The sequence below is a fragment of the Anolis sagrei genome, chromosome 7 (assembly GCF_037176765.1).
Source record: "Anolis sagrei isolate rAnoSag1 chromosome 7, rAnoSag1.mat, whole genome shotgun sequence".
Classification (NCBI taxonomy): domain Eukaryota; kingdom Metazoa; phylum Chordata; class Lepidosauria; order Squamata; family Dactyloidae; genus Anolis; species Anolis sagrei.
The window spans coordinates 4,650,900-4,677,380 of record NC_090027.1 but is presented as its reverse complement, the minus strand read 5'-3'; the positions used below and the strand labels follow the sequence as shown (position 1 = coordinate 4,677,380).

General features: G+C 43.0%; 1 protein-coding gene across 1 annotated transcript in view; it reads left to right on the top strand.

The window, feature by feature from the left end:
- The window catches only part of KAT6A (lysine acetyltransferase 6A), a 111,930-nt gene that overhangs the window by 30,116 nt on the left and 55,333 nt on the right, over window positions 1-26,481 (top strand). Inside the window, exons 3-8 of the mRNA XM_067470662.1 lie at window positions 6,242-6,350; window positions 9,493-9,608; window positions 13,027-13,108; window positions 13,356-13,491; window positions 14,357-14,673; window positions 18,312-18,430. Coding sequence (XP_067326763.1) covers window positions 6,242-6,350; window positions 9,493-9,608; window positions 13,027-13,108; window positions 13,356-13,491; window positions 14,357-14,673; window positions 18,312-18,430 — 879 coding nt within the window. The remainder of the gene's footprint in view (window positions 1-6,241; window positions 6,351-9,492; window positions 9,609-13,026; window positions 13,109-13,355; window positions 13,492-14,356; window positions 14,674-18,311; window positions 18,431-26,481) is intronic.

Here is a 26,481-nt window from a genome sequence, read left to right as displayed (position 1 = left end):
GAATTAAAGACGTGGATGTTTCGCTGTGCTTTCGACTGATGACTCCTGTGACAAATGGCCTGTATCATGACTTGAATTGTCATTCAATCTGATGTCCTATATTATATTAATTGATCCTATATTATATTAATTGTTAATTTGCTCTGTTTCCATGATTTTTCCTATGCCTTAATACATTGTCATCTACCTTACTAAACCACTTTATCCTTTAACTAGTTCACATAGTGGTTTTCCTCCCCCCTCCAAAATTAGTCTGCTGTTATTGTTGTTGCTAGCTATTTTGTTATATTGTTTTATGCTGTTTTTATGTTGTTTTAATTGTTATTGCTTTATTTTAATTGTATTCTGCCTGGGTTTGGGTCCCATGTAAGCCGTCCCGAGTCCCTTCGGGGAGATGGAGGCGGGGTAGAAAAATCAAGTTGTTGTTGTTGTTGTTGTTGTTCTTCTTCTTCTTCTTCTTCTTCTTCTTCACGGAGCCTCATGAGAGACCAGGGTGGTTCGACTGAGGCTGTCGTGCTTTGGACAGCTTGCCTTCCTTTAGAAGACAAGACAATAATGTTGGTCAAAGTGGAAGGCAATGTGGCAGGTGGACGGATTCAATAAAGGAAGCCACAGATCCCCTAGAACAGTGGTTCTCAACCTTCCAAATGCCACCACCCCTTAATACAGTTCCTCCTGTTGTGGTGACCCCCAACCATAACATTATTTTCGTTGCTACTTCAGAACTGTCATTTTATGAATCATTGTAATGTAAACATCTGATCTGCAGGATGTATTTCCATTCACTGGACCAAATTTGGCACAAACACCCAATATGCCCAAATCTGAATGCTGGTGGGGTTGGGGGGGATTGATTTTGTCATTTGGGAGTTGTAGTTGCTGGGATTTATAGTTGACCTACAGTTTTTATGCTGTCTTAATTGTTATTGCTTTGTTTTTAATTGTATTCTGCTTTGGGCTTGGGCCCCATGTAAGCCGCCCCCAGTCCCTTTGGGGAGATGGAGGCGGGGTAGAAAAATAAAGGTGTTGTTGTTGTTGTTGTTGTTCTCCTTCTTCTTCTCCTTCTTCTTCTGTTTGCAGACGTGTGACCACAAAATGAGATAAAAAAGAGCCCATATGTCTGCAGAACAGACTGGCTGGCTGTGTGCGTTGTGTGCGTATGTATGCATTTTGTGCGAAAGCCTTCCTTTCCAGAGATGGTTCTTTGCTCTGCATCTCTCCGTGGGAGCTGTTCAGTCTTTGAATCTGTCAAGCAAGTTGGCTTCCCAGACATCCTTTGTATAGTAACAGCATGTGCTGAGAAACTGGCAGCTTTTAAAACACAGTCACTCTTTCTCTCTTGACTCTTCCCTTTCCCTCCCCTTGTCCTCCCCTCCCTTTTTCCCTCCAGCTCTGGTGACATTACATAGATGGATGTGCTTGCAAGGAAAACAGCAGCGAGAGTTGAGTGTCTGCCAAAACTCGGCTGTTGGAAGTGGAGCTGCCCTTCCCCCCTCCTTACCTTTGTTTTCCCCGTCTTCAGTCGTATGCATTTAATTTTTCTTCTTTTTCCTCGGATTTTTCCACTGAGCAGATACACACACACACGGCGGCAAGGAAATCCTCCCCGTGAACTGTAATGTTTGATTCAAAAGATTACTCTGCCCAGGCTCCCACACCTATTTGGTGTAATTACATGTATCTTTATCACATCGTGGTAGCATTCAATATGCTCTCCTTCTAAATATACTGGCATTGATTGGACTTGTAAAGCTGTTAGTTTATTGTTCAGTGACTCCCTTAGGGATGATAGCTAGAGGAAAACCTCAAGCTGTGAAAAATGTTTTTCTTACCCTTCCGTTCCTTTCTAGGCTGCTCTCTCAGAATTGTCTGGTTGTTTGTTTTAATGGGCCAATTGCGCCGCAGGCGTGAAAAGAGCCAGGTAAAGGGACACGGGCAGCTGCGGCACAAGACAAGTAAATTGTCTCTTGTTCTTATCAGCCATGAGAAAGTTGTATTATGCAGTTTGTATGGAGGAGGGAGAATTACACAGACAAGTGAGGGATTAGCTAAGGATTCCCTTTACACACATTTGGCACTGTGGCTCTCAACAGCCACAGCCATCTTGGGCAGTGATTAGGGGATGGAGACGGAAACATATTGAGAGCCCCACTTTTGAGAATTTTGGAATAAATACGCGGTGGCTGTTGATCACCTTGGAAACAAGTCCAACCCTCTCCCTCCGACTGCCCTTTTTAGGGCCCTAGCACAAAAAGCTGATTTCTGCATTGTTCTCACCAAATTTCTCTCCTGCTTAGGCAAAATCAGTTCAGTTCTCAACAACATTTGTGTGATTTAGGATTATTGTTTCCATTTGCATCCTTTAACACATATATTAAATGTCTTTTGTCCTATTCCCGTGTCTAGAGACTGCGTTGTGGAGTTCTTCACTCCAGATCATCGTTTCTCAACCTGAGGGTCCCTGGGCAGGTTGTGAGGGGGTTTCAGAGGGGTCGCCAAAGACCATCGGAAAACACATCTTTCCGATGGTCTTAGGAAGCCCTTTGGCAGAGAAGGATGAAGATATCTCCGCCTGTCCTTCCCTTCCTTTTTGGAAACAGACAGCGAGTCCTCCCACCAAAAGCCCCCCTCCACTGTGATTGGCCAGCCTCTCAGCCAAGGAGAGGGCTGTTTCTGAGACCCCACGCAGGGAGGGGAAAGCAGGCATGCTTGGCGCATGGCAGTGCAGTGCGCATGTGCAGGTGAGGGAGAACGTGCAAGGCTGGAAGGAGGCATACGCCAGCAAGTTCCTTAATGGCATGGGGGTTCTGTGTGGGAAGTTTGATCCAATTCCATCATTGGTGGAGTTCGAACTGCTAATTGATTGTAGGTCAATTGCAACTCCCAACTGTCACACTCTATTTTCCCAAAACTTCATCAGTGTTCACATTTGAGCAAATTGAGTATCCATGCTATGTTTGGCCCAGATCCATCATTCTTTGAGTTCACAGTGCAACTCCAAAACTAAAGGTCAGTGTCCACCAAACCCTTCCGGTATTTTCTGTTGGTCGTGGGAGTTCTGTGTGCAAAATTTGGTTCAATTCCATCATTGGTGGAGCTCAGAATGCTCTTTGATTGTAGGTGAACTATAAATCCCAGCAACTACAACTCTCAAATGACAAAATCAATCCCCCCAACCCCACCAGTATTCATATTTGGGCGTATTGTGCCCAATTTGGTCCAGTGAATAAAAGCACATCCTGCTTATCAGATATCTACATGGGAATTCATAACAGTAGCAAAATTACAGTTGTGAAGTAGCAACGAAAATAATGTTATGGTTGGGGGTCACCACAACACGAGGAACTGTATTAAGGGGTCATGGCATTAGGAAGGTTGAGAAACACTGGTCTAGAAAGTGCCTTTTAGAGTTCTTCACCCTAGATCAGTGGTCTTCAATGTGTGGTTCCCCAGATGTTTTGACCTTCAACTCCCAGGAATCCTAACAGCTGGTAAACTAGCGGGGATTTCTGGGTGTTGGGGACCCACAAGTTGAGAACCACTGCTCTAGATTGTTTTGCACGCTCCTGAAAAAATTGGTCATGGGAAAGCTATCTCATTTTATACCTCACTGTATCAGGGTGGATAAGTGTGAACCTCCAACATTACTTGGACTACAACACCCATTGTAATTGAAGATTAGCTATACTGGCTGGGCTGTTGGGATTTGAAATTCAACACAATCTTAGTCATTTTGTTCTTGGTGATTTAGGAATTTTAAATGAGCCGAAAGAGATCCCAGACCTGCTGTTTACCTCATTCTACAGAGGAAAACATATACAATGGAAACCATCCTCTACTGCAGTGGTTCTCAACCTGGGGTCCCCAGATGGTTTTGGCCTACAACTCCCAAAATCCCACCCAGTTTATCAGCTGTTAGGATTTCTGGGAGTTGAAGGCCAAAAACATCCGGGGACTCCAGGTTGAGACCCACTGCTCTACTATGTTGTGAATTCAGTCTTCTGAGAGTTAGAACTTTCCATTTCAGTCTTCATACATACCTTTTAGGTAACTACTCCAGAAACAGACCGGTTAATTCTTCCTCATTGTTCACTGCTTGTCAACTCAATTTATGGCAGCCCTATAAATGAGAGACTTCCATGTCTCTCTGCCATCAACTTCTCTGCCTCGGTTTGCAAAATCAGGACAGTCCTGGTTCCTTGACTAGTGTCTCCCATTTCAGACAGATTTTTACTTCAAAGCCAGATGAAATGGGACACTCCCACAAGTCAGCTTACAATGCTGGGCTGTTATTAAAAAAAATTCAGCTTGCATGTTTTATCTGGAGATCTTTCAGGAGAAAAGGGGATGCAAATGTGATCAATAATCAGCATATTTATTTGTGTGCTGTGTGTATCTTGAACATTGAGCCAGTCATGTTGCTTAAGACCTTTGGTTCACCACGGATACTCAATGCCTGCATTATGCATAGGTAGATCAATGGCAGTGGAAGACATGTTCACTAGTGAACTGTGGGAGTAACTTTCCTCAGGCCCCACCCAGGAAGCCTGCATGGCAGAGCAGGGACGGGCTCCCTCCCCTCCCTGTTGCTAGTTGGCACTTGCCACTTATCAGGTAGACATCTTGGCTAAAATCTTCTCTAGGTAGCAAAGCTTGCTGTATCAGGGCATCACTGCACTTTGCACTCTGGAACCACACCATTTTTTCCCTCATGGGGCTCAGTTCTTACCACAACCAGACTCTAGAGCAGGAGTCCTCAAACTATGGCCCAGGGGCCAAATATGGCCCTCGCTCAGGGTCAACCTAAGTCTGAAACTTGAAAGCATGCAACAACAACCACAATCCTATCGCATCAGCCCACACTTCCCATTGAAATACTAATAAGTTTATATTTGTTAGAATTGTTCTTCATTTTAATTATTGTATTGTTTTTAGGTGCCTTTTGCACTACAAGTAAGACACGTGCAGTGCGCATAGGGATTCATTCATGTGTTTTTCAAATTATAATCCAGCCCTCCAACAGTTTGAGGGACTGTGACCTGGCCCTCTGTTAAAAAGTTTGAGGACCCCAGCTCTAGAGCAAGCATGGGCAAACATCGGCCCTCCAGGTGTTTTGGACTTCAACTCCCACAATTCCTAAGAGCCAGTAGACTGTTAGGAATTGTGAGAGTTGAAGTCCAAAACACCTGGAGGTCCGCGTTTGCCCATGCCTGCTCTAGTGCAGTGGTTCTCAACCTTCCTAATGCCGTGACCCCTTAATATAGTCCCTCATGTTGTGGTGACCCCCAACCATAATATTGTTTTCATTGCTACTTCATAATAGTCATTTTACTACTGTTATAAATCATCATGTAATATCTGATATGCAGGATGCATTTTCATTCACTGGACCAAACTGGGCACAAATACCCAATACACCCAAATGTGAATGCTAGTGGGGTTGGGGGAGGATTGATTTTGTAATTTGGGAGTTGTAGTTGCTGGAATTTATAGTTCACTTATAATAAAAGAGCATTCTGAACTCCACCAGCGATGGATTTGAACTAAACTTGGCTCTCATGACCAATGGAAAACACTGGAAGGGTTTGATGGGCATTGACCTTGAGTCTGGGAGTTGTAGTTCACCTATATCCAGAGAGACTCATGCCATGGTGGATCTGGACTAAACTTGGCACGAATACTCCATTTGCCCAAATGTGAATACTGGTGGAGTTTGGAGAAATTAGAGCTTGACATTCGGGAGTTGTAGTTGCTGGGATTTATAGTTCACCTCCAATCAAAGAGCATTCTGAACTGCACCTACAATAGAATTGGGTAAAACTTCCCACACAGAGCCCCCATGACCAACAGAAAATATTGTATTTTCTGATGGTCTTTGGCAACCCCTTTTATACCCCCTGGCGACCTTTCCAGGGGTCCCGACCCCCAGGTTGAGAAGCGCTGCTCTAGAGTGAGGTTTGCGCTTGCTTGTCATATGAATCTTCATTATAAGATACTCTGAATCAGTGTTTTCTGATGGTCTTTGGTGACCCCTCTGACACCTGACTCGTAACCCACCCCAGGGGTCCTGACCCCCAAGTTGAGAAATGCTCCTCTGAATATAAATTCAAAGGTTCCTTCTCAACTCTCCTTTCGCATTCGTTGTGACACCTTTTTATTCTGTTTATATAAGTGTTACATTTTGCAAAACATGCTAAAAACAATGACAATGTGTGTTCTTTTCCTTTCTTCCCCCTTGCAGCCAGTTGCTGAACCAATCCCAATCTGCAGTTTCTGCCTTGGTACAAAAGAACAAAACCGAGAAAAGAAGGCCGAGGAGCTCATCTCATGTGCTGACTGCGGCAATAGTGGTAGGTGACTGCCTGTATTTCAAGCGATGTGCTCTACTGTGTTGGTGACAACAGCTGGTCCCATTGGTTTGGAGTCACCCAGGAAAGGCCTTTGTGTACTTCCTTAACTGTACACAAATTCACATTTTTGAAGTTTAATTCCCCTGTTGCCCTGATCTCCATAGGGGGGGGGGGGGTTGCCATATTACAATCTCTGCTAATTGTGGGAGGGGGGTTAATTTAAGATTTTCCATATACTGCTTGGTGAACTGCCAAGTCTTAAAGTTGATGGAGACTGAAAAAGTATTGCAAAAAACATGGAGTTCTGTACCTTAAGTCATCTATTGCTGGAACCACCATGGTGCGTGGTGTTGCTATTTCAGGGCTTGCGCTTCGCCACAGTACTGCTGGATTCACATTGTTTAATGGCCAGAAGAAATAATGCCTGATACTGTATCACCAGCTGTTTAGGTTGAAGTATGACAATCTAAACGGCTCTTGTGCTTTCGCATAATGGTTTTTGTTTTCATAAAGCAGTGGGGAACCTGGTACCTTCAAGGTCAATGAATTAAGCTTCCAAGTGCACCTCAGAAAGTGGGCTTTTTAACTCATGCAAAAGTATGTAATAATATATTGCGCAGTCCTTCCAGAGTTCTTCCAGGAAAGAGGTGATGAGTGGAGTGCCATCAGCAGGATTCCATCCTGGGCCCGGTCTTGGTTCAGGAACTTGCTTAATGGCTTAGATCAGTGGTTCTCAACCTGGAGTCCCCAGATGTTTTTGGCCTTCAACTCCCAGAAATCCTAACAGCTGGTAAAGTGGGTGGGATTTCTGGGAGTTGTAGGCCAAAAACATCTTGGGGACTCCAGGTTGAGAACCACTGACTTAGATGAAGGGTGAGATGGCAGGATCATCCAGTTTGCAGACCGGACCCAATTGGGAGGGGGAGCCAATACTCCAAAACACAGGAGCAGAATTCAAAACCATCTTCACAGATTGAAGAGATGATTGGCCAAAATTAACAAAATGAAGTTCAACAGGGACAAATGCAAGAGACTCCACTTAGGCAGAACAAAGGAAACGCAAAGAGACAGAATGGGGGACGAGGATGCCTGGCTCAACAGCAGGACGTGTGAAAAAGATCTTGGAGTCCTTGTGGGGAGGAAGAGGAACGTGAGCCAGGAATGAGATGCAGCAGCTAAAAAAGCCAATGGGATTTTGGCCTGCATAAAAAACAACTGATTTTAAGTAGATGTAACTGTTTTTAGTGCTTGTCTATATTTATACTTATTTTATGTTCTGGCATGGAATACTTGCCATATGTATGCTGTGCTCTGCCCTGAGTCCCCTTCGGTGTGAGAAGGGCAGAATATACTGCATATACTCAAGTATAAGCCTAGTTTTTCAGCCACTTTTTTAGTCTGAAAAAGCTCCCTTCGGCTTATACTGGAGTCAAGGTTATTTATTATTTTTCTCTGTTATTAGCATTATTTTTATTACATTTATTTTACACTATTTATTATTATTATTATTATTACCTTTACAGTATTTTACCCTATTATTATTACATTTATTATTTTACTCTATTTATTATTATCATTACATTTATTAATTTACTTTATTATTATTGCATTTATTATTTACTCTATTTTGCATTTCTATTATTTTACTCTATTATTATTATATTTGTTATTTTACTCTATTATTGTTGGAAGGATACGTAAGTATGTTTACATTAAAGAAGGTTAGAATAATGATTTAATCAGAGTTGGGCAGTCTTATCTTAAATTACAGTTTTATGTAAATATTCAAAAACATTTCACCTCCTGAAATTTGAAATTTACCCATAGCGCCTGCATTTTCCACCCCCAGCTTATACTCAAGTCAATATGTTTTCCCATTTTTTTGTGATAAAATTAGGTGCCTTGGCTTATATTCGGGCCGGCTTATACTTGAGTATATACGCTAAATGTTTCAAATAATACATGAAATAAATGTGTGCCTAGATCCAGGGAAGTCATGCTCCCCATGCTCTATTCTGCCTTGGTCAGACCACACCTGGAATACTGTGTCTAATTGAAGGGAGAGGTTGACTCTAAGCTGGAATGTGTCCTGAGGAGAGCGACTCAGATAATCAAGGCTCTGAAGAACAAGCCCTGTGAGAAGTGGTTTAAAGAGCTTGGCATATTTAGCCTGCAGAAAAGAAGGCTGAGTGGAGACATGATGAGGGCCATGTATAAATATGTGAGGGGAATATAGCATAGGGAGGAGGGAGCAGGCTTGTTTTCTGCTGCTCTGGAGACTAGGATGCAGAACAATGGCTTCAAACTACATGAAAAAGGAGATTCCACCTGAACATTAGGAAGGATATTAGGAAGTTCAGCAGTGGAACTCTCTCTCTGCCCCAGAGTGCGGTGGAGGCTCCTCCTTTGGAAGCTTTTAAACAGAGGCTGGATGGCCATCTGTCTGGGGTGCTTTGAATGTGATTGCCCTGCTTCTTGGCAGAATGGGATTGGACTGGATGTCCCACGAGGTCTCGTCCAACTCTAGGATTCTAGGTGTTCAGGTCATATTAGCATGGACAACAAACATGACAACCTCTCTAGAATTTTGTAGGGTATCCACACTATAAGCAATGTTTTCACAGAAAAAAGATATTTATCTTTCTGTGTCTTGTGTGTCTCAAAGGCCAGTAAAAGCAGGGGGAAGATAAATATCTCAATCATAACAGTGTAGGGATACCTTAATTTCTTTTAACTACCATGGGAATAGAGTTGGGAATTCTGGTAGCATTCATGTATTTAATGAAACTTAATTAGAGCCAAAGCATTTTGAATTGCTCTACCTTTTTTTGCAGAATGTGAAACTAAAGAACATGAAGTGGATAGAGTTTATGTTTGTATCATTCATACAGTTCCTCCAGGGTTGAAAGATTCTCATAACTCTGAAAATTGTGTGCTTGGGCAAGGAACCAGTTTCCTTCCAAAGAGACATTGTGTGAGTTAATCTTCGAGTGCTGAGCACATGTCGAACTCCTCTGATAGAACTCAAGCCTTTGAGAGATATCAGCTGTTAACTGCATTTGAATCTGTACCTTGTGCTCTCCCAGCGCACGGGCTGCTCCTACTTCGTTATGCTGAAATTGTTCTCAACACCTTGGTACAGGTCATCCATCCTGCTTGAAGTTCTCCCCAGAGTTGACGGTTCGGGTGAAGGCCTTACGATGGCAGTGCATTGAGTGCAAAACGTGCAGTTCCTGTCGAGACCAGGGCAAAAATGCTGTAAGTACTACTTGAGTTGGCAATCCTTTCACTGATAGATTGTCGATAGTCCCATTTTCTAACCAGTTGCATAATACTAAACTCATGGAGACAAAGCTAGGAGTAACAGAAGGGGAGGGGAGGGGGATTGTCATACAGTGGCAAAAAAAAAAAAAAAAGCCAATGGGATTTTGCCCTGCATCAATTGGAGTCTGGTGCCTAGATCCAGGGAAATCATGCTCCCCATGCTCTACTCTGCCTTTGTCAGACCACATTACCTGGAATCACATTGTGTCCAATTCTGTGCACCGCAATTGAAGGGAGATGTTGACTCTAAGCTGGAATACTGTGTCCAGGGAAAGAAGGCAACTCAAAGGATCAAGGGTCTGGAGAACAAGCCCTATGAGGAGCGGCTTAAAGAACTGAGCATGTTTAGCCTGCAGAAGAGAAGGCTGAGGGGAGACATGATGAGGACCATGTATAAATATGTGAGGGGAAGTTGTTTTCTGCTGCCCTGGAGACTGGGACGGAGAAGAATGGCTTCAAACTACAGGAAAGGAGATTCCACCTGAAAGTTAAGAAGAACTTCCTGACTATGAGAGGTGTTCAGCAGTGGAACTCTCTGCCCTGGAGTGTGGTGGAGGCTTCTTCTTTGGAGGTCTTGAAGCAGAGGCTGGATGGCCATCTGTCAGGGGTGCTTTGAATGCAATTTTCCTGCTTCTTGGCAGAACGGGGTTGGACTGGATGGCCCACGAGGTCTCTTCCAACTCTAGGATTCTATGATTGTGTGGATGGTGCTCAGCAGAAGAATCCAGGAAGGGATTACTTTGGTTACATCCTGGTTAGACCTTTCTATGGAATTGCTATTTTTTTTTTTTAGCTTCAGTGGCGTGAAGTATGATGTTCAGGGTTCTGACAAGTATCTATATAAATAAAAATGTAATGTTTGTTTGTTTGTGGGATTAACATAACTCAAACACCACTGGACGAATTGACACCAAAATTGGACACAAGACACCTCTCAGGCCAATGAGTGAAAAACACAGCAGAAGAAACTTAAAAAGCCAAAAAACAATAAATACATTACAACGCATGCATAAAACCACACACACACACATATGCACATATACACATATACGCAAATATATAGACACACATATGCACACACAAAACACATACACAGACTGGGCCACAGCAACGCGTGGCAGGGGCATCTAGTCTGTTATAAGGGAGTGCATGTTCCTTCGGTTATGTTGCTTTACTTCCTTCTGGATCCAACTTAGAGTGCTGTGGTCAGCACTCAAAGCTCATGGATGATCTTCTCCAGTATAAACACACCAGGGAATCTCTTCAGATCGTCACCTAAAGGGCTACTTTGCAACCCTATCTCTTCTGATTGCCACCATCTGAGATTAGCCGAGTTAAAATACACAAGCAGCTCCTTTGCGGCCATTACACTGAGCGGTACCTTCTCTCTTGAGAGTTCCTTTTATACCCTCTGCCTTTCACACACCGTCCTAAAATCTTTGTGTTCCAAAAACGGTTAATATTTCTTACTAATCTCCCCCCCCCCCGCTAGTTTCTTGGTAGAACTGCATAGTAGAAGAATGAAGTAAACTGTGTGTACATTTTTATAAGCAGAATGAACAAATGTTCTTGACTCATTAGCTCTGTGTCCTCAACCTTTGAGTGAATAAATCAAATTTAGCTAGAAGAGGGAGAATGTATTTCCATCCTTCAATAAAACACATCCGCAGTAAAGTAAAGGCATAGGTTTTCCCCTGACATTAAGTCCAGTCGTGTCCAACTCTGGGGTTGGTGCTCATCTCCATTTCTAAGAGCCGGCGTTGTTCGTAGACACCTCCAAGGTCATGTGGCTGGCATCACTGCATGGAGCACCATTTCCTTCCCACAGATGCAGTACCTATTGATCTACTCAGATTTGCAGGTTGGCACAAGCTGGGGCTAACAGCGGAAGCTCACCTCGCTCCCTGGATTTGAACCGCCGACCTTTCGGTCAGCAGATTCATCAGCTCAGCATTTAACCTACTTTGCCACCAGAGCCTCCAAAATACATCCATAGCAGGAACTAATAATGCGATAAATGATAATGACAGTAATACTAATAATATTAATGGAGCAGTCAGTCAGAAAGCATAGTGAAACTGAACTGTATTTGTTAAAAAATGATCTAAAAAAGACATTTTCAAGACCCAAAGAAGACCGAGCTCGTCATTTTGATAGTTTTGATATTGCAGATGCTTCTACAATCTCTGAGTCAGAAAAGGAGACAGTCCCTATTATCAAAATGCAGGAAAAGGGGGAAAGCCCATTGGGATTGGTCCAAGTTTTAGATTTCTGTTCAAGTGCCATATGTTTTATTTCCCAGGCTTATATGTGAACTAAAATTCATCCCTCTGTGAGCCTATTCTCATTCTGTCCTTAGTGGTGTGGGTATTTTTTCCTATTTGGGGGATATATATATTTCTCACTAGCCGTCCCCTGCCACGCATTGCTGTGGCCCACATGGGGGTTCTGTGTGTGTGTGTGTGTGGGGGGGGATTGGCTCAATTCTATATGTGGTGGGATTCAGAATGCTCTGTGATTGTAGGTGAACTATAAATCCCAACAGCTACAATGCCCGAATGTCAAGATTCTATTTTCCCCAAGCTCTACCAGTGTTCACATTTGGGCATATTGAGTATTCGTGTAGAGTTTGGTCCAGATCCATCATTGTTTGAGTCCACAGTGATCTCTGGATGTAGGTGAACTACAACTCCAAATGCAAAGGACACTGCCCACCAGTATTTTCTGTTGGTCATGGGAGAACTGTGTGCCAAGTTTGGTTCAATTCCATTGTTGGTGGGGTTCAGAATGCTCTTTGATTGTAGGTGAACTATAAATCCCAGCAGCTACAATGCCCGAATGTCAAGATTCTATTTTCCCCAAACATAAAGATCAAGTAGACAGAACATATTGTAAAGAACAAAAATAACTTTCTGGCCTTGCATCGCACATTTTAGTGCAAATATTAAGACACAAATAGTGTTCAGTTCGTGTAGAGTTTGGTCTAGATCCATCATTGTTTGGTCATGGGAGAACTGTGTGCCAAGTTTGGTTCAATTCCATCGTTGGTGGGGTTCAGAATGCTCTTTGATTGTAGGTGAACTGTAAATCACAGCAACTACAACTCCCAAATGAAAAAAGCAATTTTTTGAGTGAAGGATATACATTAGGTGTATTGTGTCCAAATTTGGTGTCAATTTGTCCATTGGTTTTTGAGTTCTGTTAATCCCACAAACGAACATTACATTTTTATTTATATAGATTAGACTGGAATTGTAATGAGCTACATTTAAGAACAATCAAAAGTGTTGTTGTTTTACCAGTTGAAGTTTGTATTGGAAAGGCATTAACTCTGAACCTCTGTCTGTTACAGGACAATATGCTGTTTTGTGACTCATGCGACCGGGGCTTCCACATGGAGTGTTGTGACCCTCCTTTGACCAGGATGCCAAAAGGTACCCAGGGCATGATTGACAGAAGGGAAAACTTTCTTTAACAGTAGCATTTTGTTACCGCTTTCAACTTACAAAAGTGGAATTGGATGGTAGCATAGCCCAAGTGAAGACTTTTGGAGCATTTCACGTCTTTTATACTTGCACGCCAGTATAATTAAGTGTGCTGTTTTGACGTGGAAGTGGCTCAGGGTGTGAGCCCAGGGTTAAATTGTGTCCTAACTGTGTGCTGGCTTTATTTCCCTTACAGGCATGTGGATATGTCAGATATGTCGGCCCCGTAGAAAAGGAAGAAAACTTCTATATAAGAAAGCAGCACAGATTAAGCGGCGATATGCCAACCCAATAGGACGACCCAAAAACCGATTAAAGAACCAAAATGCAACGTAAGTCACTCTAATGTTTCTGGAGAGGTACAGCGTTGGAGCAATAACCAGTACAATTCTCTTGTTACAAATGTTGTTACTACCAAAATGACTCATTACATATTTTGGGAAATTTTTGTCCAAATTTAATGGTTTGTGTTCTTAAACCCTATACCGTGTATACTCGAAGATAAGCCGGGTTTTCGGGCCCCCTTTTTTTAACTGGAAAATGTATCCCTCTGCTTATAATGGGGCAAAGCTGGCAGTGGAGCCTGGAAGCCATTGCTTGCAATATAGGATCTATTTCTTTCTCCTCTTCCCCTCCCTTGACAGTGTGTTTTCTTTTCCAGTCCAAAGGAGGAAAGGTCCTCGTTGTTTGTATGGCTCTCTTTCAAACCCACCCAATTTCCTGGCTTTTTGTGCATGTATCTAAATGTATTAACTTTATATATGTTTGTTTTTGTTCCCTTGCAGGAACAAAACAATCATTACAAACAAACATTACATTTTTATTTATATAGATTGACCAGTAGTTGCTATATTTCCCACCCTTGTCTTATACTTGAGTCAGTAAGTTTTCCCAGTTTTCTTGTGGTAAAATGTCTTGATAAAAAGGTTCTATAACACCCATAATAATCTTTAATTGATTTTTTATTCTAAATGAGAGATTACTTCAGAGTTGTCATTCTGTGCACCATTAACATGAGAGTAAACTCATTGAAGGCAATTGGACGTATTTCCAAATAAACCCACACAAGGTTATCCTGTAGTTACCTTAAAATGCATCACTTACTCACGCAACAGACCATTTGCACATGGTTCATTAATGTTCCGTGTAACGTCTTTTGCCGTTTTCCTGACTTCTTTTGTTTCCTTGTCCCTTCAGATCAAAGGGTCCCTTCAGCAAAGTCCAGACGGGACCAGGCCGAGGTCGTAAGCGGAAAACTCCCTTGTCCAGCCAGTCGGTTTGCTCTTCGGAAGGGAGTTACCTGGAGCACGTTGACGGCCTGGAGTTCTGCCGCGATGCCAGCACCACCTTGAAGTTCAACAAGAAAACCAAAGGGCTCATTGATGGCCTCACCAAATTCTTCACCCCGTCCCCTGATGGGCGTAAAGCTCGAGGAGAAGTGGTGGACTACTCTCAGCAATATAGGATCAGAAGAAAGGACAATAGGAAATCAAGCACTTCGGACTGGCCCACAGGTAGCTGAATGCTGGAGCGCGTTGAACTTAGCACTCTCTGAAATTCACTCCCCAAAGGAAGAATCCTCCTCGCTCTTTTTCTGAGGAGAACTTTGCCGTAATCAGTTGGTTTGTCTGTTAGAGCATCATCACAATGATAGCTTGGCTTACATCTCAAACTGATTGCTTTGGCTGATAGTTTCTTGAGAAACAATGTTAAATATGGCTGAGCCATTGCATTCCTAAATTAAGGCCTTGAGGGTACAGTTAAAATGTAATAATAATAATAATATTTATTTATTTGACCAGTCATATGACCATTTCAAAATAGAACATAATAGAGTAAAAAACAAGGCAAAAAAGTGAGGACAGCAGCTGACCTTCTATTTATAGTCAGAATCTTATTTTCCTGGTTCTTCTTTCAGGAAATCTGCTCTTTTCTTGATACCTTTCAGAATAAAAAGTCTTACTCTGATTATGTTGGATCTTTCCTGACCTTGCAAGAGGGATGTCGGAATATCATTTCTGTTGGGGGACCTGCAGTTGGATAATATAGGATGTAAATATCTGCCTCACAGTTCAGTGTATGCTGGACAGTCAATTAAGAAATGTTCAATGTCTTCCACTGTTTGTTCTCCCCAGACGCAGAATCTCTCCCTTCTTGGGATGTTACAGTAGCGCCCGGTTTGCATCATAATACCGAGTTGTTCAAACCTAGCCCTAGTATATATTCTTCTTAAGGGTAGAGGAAGTGGAATAGTTAGGTAGTGCTCTAAATGAATATTCCTTTTGTGGGAAGCTTGTGGTTGAAGACCTACCTATGCTCTCTAGGTCCAGCTGTGCATAGACATCCCGAATGCGCCGCTTGAGCACTTGCCCTGCTCCCGGACCCAGAACACACAGAAATTGCAAAGGCAGAAAGAATCCAGCCAACTCATTATTCTGCAGTTAAAATGTATTTAAAACAGAAACAAAGTTTAAAACTTGGCCTTTTTGCTAAATGTTCTTTGACCAGAAGCAACCCACTTGGAGTGCCTCTGGTGTCGCTGTGAGAAGGTCCCTCATTGTGCATGTGGCAGGGCTCAGACCGCATTGTAGTGGGTGGTCAGTGGTTTGCTCTTCTCCGCACTCGCATGTTGTGGACTCCACGTTGTAGCCCCATTTCTTTTTTTAATATATGTTATTAAGGTTTTCAGATAACAATAAAAGTGGGGGAACATATGATTGGTATAGGAAAGTAGGAAAGCATAGATTCGGGATCCAAAAAAAAATGAGGGAGAGAAAAATGTGAAAAAAAGTGTTGGGGTTGTGGTTAGAATTTGGGTTAGGTTGTTGGTTTGACTTCCAATCTTCTTCACCTCGGATAGGACCTTTTTTAATTTAATCATCTGATCTTTCATGATTATTCGGTCAGTTTCTTTCCATATTCTCTCTTAAGAGCTTTTGTTGTTTATATTTATCTTATATCTTATTAACCATTTCAGGTTTTCTTGAATTATAAAGATTTTTATTGGTGTCCAATCCATTTTGGATATTTTTAAGTTCTGCTTTACGCTCATCCGTTGAGTCAATTTGTCCATATTCATAATATCCAAAATTTGCTTTAGCCATTGATCTTGGGATGGAGTCTCTTTCGTTCTCCAAATTTTTGCGTAGTTTATTCTGGCTGCCGTCACTAGGTAATTGAAAAGTTTGTCTTTGTTTAAATCAACTTCAAAGTATATTCCTAAAAGGAAATATTCCGGTTTTAATTTGAACTTCATGTAGCCCCATTTCTTGAGGTGGCTCTGCATCTTGTGGTGCCAGAGCACAATCTGTTCATCTCCTTCCAAGTTGCCCAGTCCTCTCATCCGGCCTCAGCCACGTTTTGGTTTGAGCCTGCCACTTTTGGATTCTCACTTGCTCAGATGTTCCTGTATTTCTGTTGATCTTAGGAAGCTGTTTTCTTGATTTAAGGTGTTGGCATGTTGGCTGATATCCAAACCATATTGGCTGCAACTTCCCAATGGATGTCAGGTGGTGCAATACCGACTAAACTGCATAATTTCTCCAGTGGTGTACGTCGTAGACATCCTGTGATAAGGTCTCATTAAGAGCCACATCCACTGTTTTAACATGGTGAGATGTGTTCCACACTGGGCATGCGTAGGGTAGCAAAGCACAAAAGCACAGCAGCAGGGTAGCAAAGCACAAAAGCAGATGCCTTCACTGTGTCTGGTTGTGATCCCCAGGTTGTGCCAGTCAGCTTTTGTATGATATTATTTCTGGCACCCACTTTTTGCTTGATGTTCAAGCAATGCTTCTTATAAGTCAGAACATGTTCCAGGGTAACTCCCAGGTATTTGGGTGTGAGCAAATGCTCCAGTGGGATTCCTTCCCAGGTCATCTTCAGACCTCGATATGCTTGTCTGTTCTTAAGATGAAAAGCACACGTCTGCATTTCAGATGGACCAGGAATCAGCTGGTGTTCCATGTAATAGGCAGCAAAAGCATCTAAAGCTTCAGAGAGCTTCTGTTCCACCATTTCAAAGCTCCCTGCTTGAGCGGTGATGGCACGATCGTCAGTGTAGATGAAACTCTGTCCCTTCTGGCAGTGGCTGGCCTTTTGTGTAAATATGAGACATTGATGGTGCAAGTTCACTGCCCTGAGGTAGTATGGTGCAGTGTACTTTGACTGAAGGGTCTTGGAAAGGTTTTATTTGAAAACTAGCTGCCCCCTGCCATGCGTTGCTGTGACCTAGTCTGGTGATCTGGAAAGTAAAGTCATGAGAAAGTGTTGGTTTCTAATATATGCAATGTCTTCATGCTTGTGGGTAAACAGTATTTCTTGCTGTTTCTTTGTCAGTGTTGATGTGGAGAGTGTCTGGTTTGCCTACTCTGGAACATGCAACATATAATTGTCCTTCTTTAGGAGTCCCTTTCAAATCTATGATACTATATCTCTCTGTGTATGAATCATATATTTCTATCTATGTCTGTGGCTGGATGGCTCTTTGTCAGGAGGGCTTTGATTACGTTTTTTGCCCTGGTGAAGCGAGTTGGACTGGATGGCCTTAAGTATTTTCTGTTGGTCAAAGGGGTTCTGTGTAGGAAGTTTGCCCCAATTCTCTTGTCCGTGGGGTTCAGAATGCTCTTTGATTGTAGGTGAACTATAAATCCCTGTAACTACAACTCCCAAATGACAAAATCAATTTTTTTGAGTGATGTCACTCCTTGGGTTAGTAGGTGTGGCCAAATTTGGCGGCAATTCGTCCAGTGGTTTTTGAGTTATGTTAATCCCACAAACGAACATTACATTTTTATTTATATAGACGTATGCTTCTCCGTTTGGGATGTTTTCACAGTCCAAGCACCTGCCCCTTTTACCAAAATTGAGAGGTGATTATTGTTAATTGCAAACTGCAGACATTAAGCTTCCATTTCGACGTCAATTTGTCCTGTTGTATTAACATGTTGAAAACATTTCCACCACAACAGATCAGGGTGTCATACAAAATGTATAGTTTTAGGTGGTGGAGAATTAGTACACCCTCATTTAATATCGCAGTTGTACTTCACTTTGCCTCTCTTTATAGGAAGCTATTATTTGAAACCACCCGATGGGTTGCATGCTGAGAGTCATGAAAAGATCCCAACTGTCCTTCCGTTTTTATTTTCAGACAATCAGGATGGCTGGGATGGAAAGCAAGAGAACGAGGAATGGCTCCTCGGAGGCCCAGACGTCATGGCTGAAAAGGAAATGGAGTTGTTCAGAGACATCCAGGAGCAAGCACTGCAGGTAAAGTTCAGAGAAGGAAGTGTGGGTCATATCAGGCGTTCTTCTCTAGTGTGGAGGAGAAGTGGAGCAAGCAGGATGTCCTGGGCATCATCCAGCAATGGAGTAAGTTCCCAGATGGGGGAGAGAAGTAGTCAGTCTCCTGCGAGGAGAATTTAGAATTGCGTGGCTCAGAATCAATACACTGACAGCGGGTGCTTAAAAGTTGTCTAATATTACGAGGCTTTCCATGCTAAATACAAACATTGGCTTTGTTTTTTCTAAGGTAATCCACAATTTTTACTGTTCTGTGCTCACGTACATGGCCCCCTCCTCCTTCTGTGTACATGAAGTTCTACTAAGTCTTATTTAGGATCAGAAGCAGTGTAATAATAATATTTATTTATTTATTTATTTATTTGCTTCATTTTTATACCGCATTTTTCAGCCCTTAACAGGCGACTCAATGCGGTTTACAGTGCAATTAAAACACAACAATGCAACAACAGGATCGACGACATCGATCCACAACAATTAACAATCAGACAGGACAAATCAACAAACAACATATATAACGCCTCAGTTGAAATCAGATCCGTTCTCATAGTCGTTGTGCCGTTCCTATGTTCCATTTACTGTCTTCCTTGCTTAGTTGCATTGCTTAGCCAAACGCTTGTTCGTAAAGCCAGGTCTTGACCATTCTCCGAAACGTCAGCAACGAAGGTGCCTGTCTGATGTCTACCGGCAAGGCATTCCATAGCCGAGGGGCCACCACTGAGAAGGCCCTGTCTCTCGTCCCCGCCAAGCACGCCTGTATTTATACCCCGCCACCATCTCCCCAAGGGACTCGGAGCGGCTTACATGAGGCCAAGCCCAACAACACATCAATAAAAACAAGAAAGCAGTAAGCAAATACAATACAATACAATACAGTTAATATAAATCACATATAAACAATAAACAACAACACACAAGGATTTAAAAACCTATGGCCGGGCCAAATGTAGTAGTTTAAAATTTAAAAAATAAACGGTGGGCATAAACAAGGTAGGATATATCTGGTATAAGGGATTTAAAAGAAATGAGGGAGCGCAGTCCAACCCAATCCAATAATAAAGTGCATTCTGAGGACATATTGCTGGGAATTTTTCCTTCTTTCGGGAAGGCACACTGTTTACTTGTTTGTCACCATCCGATAGAAAGTGTACTACCTCATTACACATCGGACAATTTATTTATTTTATTTATTTACAGCTTTTATATTCCACCCTTCTCACCCCGCAGGGGACTCAGGACAGATTACAGTGTACACATATATGGCAAATATTCAATGCCAATTTTTACATACAAACATATACAGACATAAAAAGGTAAAGGTAGTCCCCTGACATTAAGTCCAGTCATGTCTGACTCTGGGGTGTGGTGCTCATCTCCATTTCTAAGCCGAAGAGCCAGCGTTGTCCGTAGACACCTCCAGGGTCACGTGGCCGGCATGACTGCATGGAGTGCCGTTACCTTCCCGCCGGAGCAGTACCTATTGATCTAGTCACATTTGCATGTTTTCGAACTGCTAGGTTGGCAGAAGCTAGGGCTGACAGCGGAAGCTCATGCCGCTCCCCGGAATCGAACCTGCGACCTTTCAATCAACAAGCTCAGCAGCTCAGTGCTTTAACCCACTGTGCCACCGGGGGCCCTATACAGACATACACAGAGCCTATTTAACTTTTTCTGTCCGCCAGGGGAGCTGTTGCTTTCATCGTCCATCTGCGACACTGGTGAAGCACTTCCGCATTCCTCGCATGCCTCCCCGCTGGAATGCTTTGCTGGAGTCTTTATGGCCTCAGAAATTAGTTAATTTAGTCTCCCCACACTTTAAGGTGGTACCTAATTTTCTTACTTGACAGATGCAACTGTCTTTCGGGTTGCAAAGGTCGACAACAGGCTACACCGGTCCTGAACCGGTGCTTGGCCGCTGTGACGGTCTGGATGGGGGCGAACAAATTGAAATTGAATCCAGACAAGACAGAGGTACTCCTGGTCAGTCGCAGGGCCGAACAGGGTATAGGGTTACAGCCTGTGTTAGACGGGGTCGCACTCCCCCTGAAGACACAGGTTCGCAGTTTGGGTGTGATCCTGGACTCATCGCTGAGCCTGGATCCCCAGGTTTCGGCGGTGACCAGGGGAGCATTCGCACAGTTAAGACTCGTGCGCCAACTGCAACCGTACCTTGGGAAGTCTGACTTGGCCACGGTAGTCCACGCTCTGGTTACATCCCGCCTTGACTACTGCAACGCTCTCTACGTGGGGTTGCCTTTGAAGATGGCTCGGAAGCTCCAACTAGTCCAACGGGCGGCAGCCATGGTACTAACAGGAGCAGGGCGCAGGGAGCATACAACTCCTCTGCTGTACCAGCTCCACTGGCTGCCGATTAGCTACCGGGCCCAATTCAAAGTGCTGGCATTGGCCTTTAAAGCCCTAAACGGTTCTGGCCCAACATATCTATCCGAACGTATCTCGGCCTATCAGCCCACCAGGACCCTAAGATCTTCGGGAGAGGCCCTTCTCTCCATCCTGCCTGCTTCACAGGTGCGGCTTGCGGGAACGAGAGACAGGGCCTTTTCTGTGGTGGCCCCGCGGCTTTGGAATGCCCTCCCTATAGAGATAAGATCAGCCTCCTCGCTGATGGTATTTCGAAAACAACTGAAGACATGGTTGTTTGAGCAAGCATTCGGCTAATCCGATGCGATGAAGTCTCTGATCAAGGACTGGCAATCACAGACAACGAAATTGGATTATGATTTTAATTTAAGAGATGCATTGGTCTGTATTGGTGGCCCAATACTGTGTATTGTATATGTATGTGTTTTATATTTTTAATCGGAATATTGTTGTTTTTAAATGTTGTAAACCGCAATGAGTCGCCGATTTAGGCTGAGATATTAGCGGTATACAAGTGTACTAAATAAATAAATAAAATAAATAAATACACACAATTGGTTGGAAACCCACTCCAACCTGGGCTGGCTTCGAACTCATGACCTTTTGGTCAGAGTGCTCTTAATGCAGCTGACAGTCAGCCAGCTGCGCCACAATCCCGGTACACAAACCACTGTACGTATGTTGGAAAACTTTCAGTGAAAGTTGTAGGCTGCCTTTGTGGTTAGACACAGTGAAAAACAACAAAGATTTTAGAATATACAGAACAAGGTGGATAAAAATTTAAAAAAAATCTGATCTTGAAATTTTAAATTGATTTCTAACTTCAATCAGTTTTTTTAAATTTAAATTTACTTGCAATTTAAATAACTCAACATATCCTCAGCTTCCTTTCAAAACAAATGAATGGATCTTTCGTTCTTGCTTTGTCCTCAGTCATTGACCAGGGACACGCTTCCACTGTCCCCAGTGTAGTCTGACAAAGCCGTTCCTGTCCCATAGCCAGACCTGAGACCAGATTGAAATGGATCTAGATAATCCATCTAATCCAGAAACTCTTGGAGCTGGGTGGCCATGACACACTCGAGAACATAAATCCTGATTACTTTGACTTAAATCAGTCTTGCTTGATGGTAGAGTCTAGTGGATTTAATAGAAAGGTTTTGAGCATTTGTGTCCCAGATGTCCCAGTCAGAGATTGAACCACAGACTGTATATACTCGAGTATAAGCGGAGTTTTTCAGCTCTTTTTAGGCTGAAAATGCCCACCTCAGTTTATACTTGAGTCAAAGTTATTTATTATTTTACTTGTCATGATAATCATTTTATTACATTTATTACTCTATTATTATTACATTTATTATTTTACTCTATCATTACTGTTATTATTACGTTATATTACTATATTTCCATCATTATTACATTTATTATATTACTATATTTCCATCATTTATTCTACTGTTATTATTATACTAATAACATTATTATTCCTATATTTCCATCATTTACTCTATTATTATTATTACATTTATTATTTTACTCTATTTTTATTGGGTAGGATACGTACGCACATTTACATTGACGAAGGTTAGAATAATGGTTTAATCAGAGTTGGAAAGTCTTTTCTTATTACAGTTTTATTTAAATACTAGCTGTACCCGCCACACGTTGCTGTGGCCCACCTTCCCTCACCATTTCTCTCCTTCTTTCTTTCTCTCCTTCTTTCCCTCCCTCTTTCCTTCCTTCCCTCTTTTTCTTTCCCTTCTTTCTTCCTTCTCTTTTTATTTTCTCGCTTCCTTTGGTCTTTGGTTCCATCCTTTCTTGTCTCTCCCTTCCTTCAGTCCCTTTTTCTCTTTTTCGTTCCTTCTCTCCTTCCTTCCCTCTTTCACTTTTTTATTTCCTTCTCTCCTTCCTTCTCTACCCTTCTTTCTTTCCTTCTTTCTCTCCTTCCCTCTTTCTTTCCCTTCTTCTTTCCCTCTTCTTTCCCTCTTTCTCACCCTCCTTCCTTCTCTACCCTTCTCTCTTTCCTTCTTCCTCTCCTTCCTTTCTTCTTTCCCTCTTTCTTTCCCTCTTTTTCTCCCTCCTTCTCTCCTTCCTTCCTTCCTTCTCTACCCTTCTTTCTTTCCTTCTTTCTCTCTTTCTCTCCTTTGTCTCCTTCTCTCCCTCCTTCTCTCTTTCCTTCCTTCTCCCTTTCTGTGTATGTGTTTTGTGTGTGTATAGGCATATATGTGTGTGTTTGCGTATATATATGTGGTTTTGCGCATGTGTTGTAATGTATTTTTAGGGAGTTGCTTTTTCAGTCCCTTCCGCTGTGTTTTTCAGTGTTTTTATGAGTGATGGTCACTCGTTGGCCTGATAGGTGTCTTGTGTCCAAATTTGGTGTCAATTCGTCCAGTGGTTTTTGAGTTACGCTAATCCCACAAACGAACATTACATTTTTATTTATGTAGATTCCAAAACATTTAACCTCCTGATGCCTCAATTAATGTCATTTTATTGGTATCTATTTTTATTTTGAAATTCCCCAGTCACTGATGCATTTCCCACCTTCTGTTTATACTCGAATCAATGTGTTTCTCCAATTTTTGGTGGTAAAATTAGGTGCCTCGGCTTCTGTTTGGGTCGGCTTATACTCGAGTATATATGGTATGCCTTGGAGAATTTTTTCAGACCTTTGAAAGAAATAGTTTTGTTTCTTGTAATGAAGTGAAAAATATGGTTATCTTTGTTGACATTATGGAGCTACCCCACATCTCTTGCAAGCTCTGAGAGAAGTTTTTTGGTGCAGGTCCTGTGCTTGCCTTTGCAGAGCCAGGTGGATTACTTTCAGAAGAGATGGGGTTAACCTGGGCTGAGTGCTGACGCAGCCTGTCTCCAGGTGGAGCCGAGGGCTGCCCCCGAGAGCGGAGGTACAAGAATGTTCACCTGACTACGGAAGTAGGGAGACGTGGGGCAGAGCGCAGCCAGCGAGGCAACAGTCTACCATGGTTTGATGACGTTTGGGGCAGTGGTGATGTGCAAGCAGTTGTACTGGAACTGGGACTCTTCTTTTAGCTCAGGCATTCATTTGGAGGAATCTCTGGATATCGGGAAGGCAGAAGCGCTACAGGTGCCGATTGCATTCCTGCCTCCTTGCAGCACCTCCTGTTTACCTTGGCAGCATTGCATGAGCTTGGTGTTGCAACACTCTCTGTCTTGGATGGGATCAAGGGTTGCATTCTGGGCGTTTTTCATCGTGATTATGAGGCTTCCATTCTTTTTTAAACAGTGGTGTCTTGGTAAATGAGCTTCTGTCAGTAAATAGAAGTCTTCCACTGCATAAATCCTTTTTCTGTAGCAGATGGAGCAGTGGCTCTTTTGCTGCCATTCTGTTTGAGCAGCTGAGTATAAGACCATTGCTAGCATCAAACTTGTTTTCTAATTTGTCTATTGTATTTCCCTCCCTGTTTCGCTGGAGGCTGTCTCAAAGTGTAGGGGAAGGTAAATCCGCTGCTTCATCTTGTATCCCTCCCTTGAGGAAAACCCTGCAAATCCCCAGGCTCTTCCTCCCCATGTTTGGTTTTGTTTTTCAAGAGCCCCGGGAGTCAGTCAGTGAGCAGTGAAGAAGAAGTGCTGTTTAGCGTGGCTGAACTCGCTTATCACTGAACGACGAGCAAAGGCTTTTGTTTTGTTTTTCTGGTGCTACAGAAAGGTACAAGAGGTTGTGTTGAGTACAGTGTGAAAGCAGAGGAAGGAAAGGTTTTGTGCGGATGGCCGCCTACCTTATTTGTGCTTTTACGATGTTTACCAAGTGAGGGCAAAGTAAGAGCTGCTTCTGAAATTCCCCCAAGAGGAAAAGAAAGTTTACCTTTGATAATGTGAATACATCTTCCTTGGAGTCCCCGGTGGCGCAATGGGTTGAATCCTTGTGCCGGCAGGACTGAAGACCAACAGGTCAGAGGTTCAAATCCGGGGAGAGAGTGGATGAGCTCCCTCTGTCAGCTCCAGCTCCCCATGCAAAGGGGACATGAGAGAAGCCTTCCACAAATTATGGTAAAACATCAAAACATCCAGGCAACGTCCCTTGGGCAATGTCCTTGCAGGTGGCCAATTCTCTCACATCAGAAGCGACTTGCAATTTCTTAAGTCACTCCTGATACGCCCCCCCCCCCCAAAAAAAAATCCTTGGTGAAGGAGGTTCAGCAGCCGGCCCAAACTTCAGTCCAGTAAGTCATGGCCATGGTATGGTAAAAGTAGTTGCCTCTTGTTGCTTTTATCACTAACTATCTTGGGGACCCGGCAATGCTTGGGTTATTTGAAAAGCACATTTGTCGGCTGGGTTCAGTGCTCTCTGGATAAGAGTGAACTACAATTCCCAGGTCCAAGGTGAATCACATCCAAACCCTGCCTGTATGCACAGTTGGCCATATTGGGTCTGTGTGCCAAGCTTGGTCCAGAACTGTCGTCAGCTAGGTTCAGTGCTTTCTGGACGCGAGTGAACTATAACTCCCATGCGGGTGGGTCAGTTTCCCAAACCCCTCCATTATGTTCTGTTGGTCATCAGGGTTCTGTATGCCAAGTTTGGTTCAGGTCCATCATGGAAGGTTTTCAGAATGCTCTCTGGATGCACGGTGAACTACAACTCCGACGTGGGTGGGTCAGTCCTCCCAAAACCCCTCCCCTATGTTCATGGGTGTTCTGTGTGCCATGTTTGGTCCAGACCTATAATTCGTGGGGGTCGCAGTGGTCTCAGGAAGTGTGTGAAGGTACTGCGAGTCCCATCATCCGTGATCCATCCTCCTCTCAAAGAGTTAAGGGTGAGGCAGTAGGCGGGGTCATGCAAATTCCACAGCAGTGGAGAGAAAGAAGCACTGGTATGTCTGTGGTGGAGGAAATACATGAAATCTAGGGTGAAATTGTCCCTGTATGAAAGCCTTCCCTTGGGTGGTGGGCAGTATTGTGTTTGTGGAGGACATTGATAGGGCTCTTGGTTATGTTCATGGCGCTTACGATTACCTGCAATGTCATTGGAGGTAGGGCCATTGGTGTCTCCTGAGTGGAGGAATCTGTAGCTGTTTGTGGAGCCGAGAGATTGTCTGTGTAGGTGGACACCTCAGCTACATATTTATTTATTTATTTATTTATTTACTTTGCTTATATACATAGACACATATATACATAGACACATACAGATTTTCAGACTTACTGGGCCTTATCGTAGAAGCTCAGCGTAGCAGGCATTGGTTTTGCTGCCCTCTCGATTCTTTGGTTTCCTTTGGTAACAAATTCCAAAGTTAAATGTCACTTTACATGGAAAAGTCAAAGTCTCAGAATCAAAGCTGGTAGCCAGTTCTTTCTTACCTCTTTCATGTTCTGCAACTAAATTAGAAATGCATTTTACATGCCTGACCAGCTACAAGGGAAATGTTCTCGTATTACAGAAAAGCATTAGCAGGGTGTACTCGCTGCTGCCACTTGGCATCCGAGAACATTTATTTGAATATGTTCTCTGTGCTCTTCCAAACACCCAGTGCAGATTAAGGCATCTCAGCCTAATAAATCATGGTTTATTGGGCTGAGAAGGAGGGCTATAATCCAGCCATTTGCTCACTAAAATGTAAAGCCTCCATGGTTTGTCAAAACCAGAGTTTACATCAAAA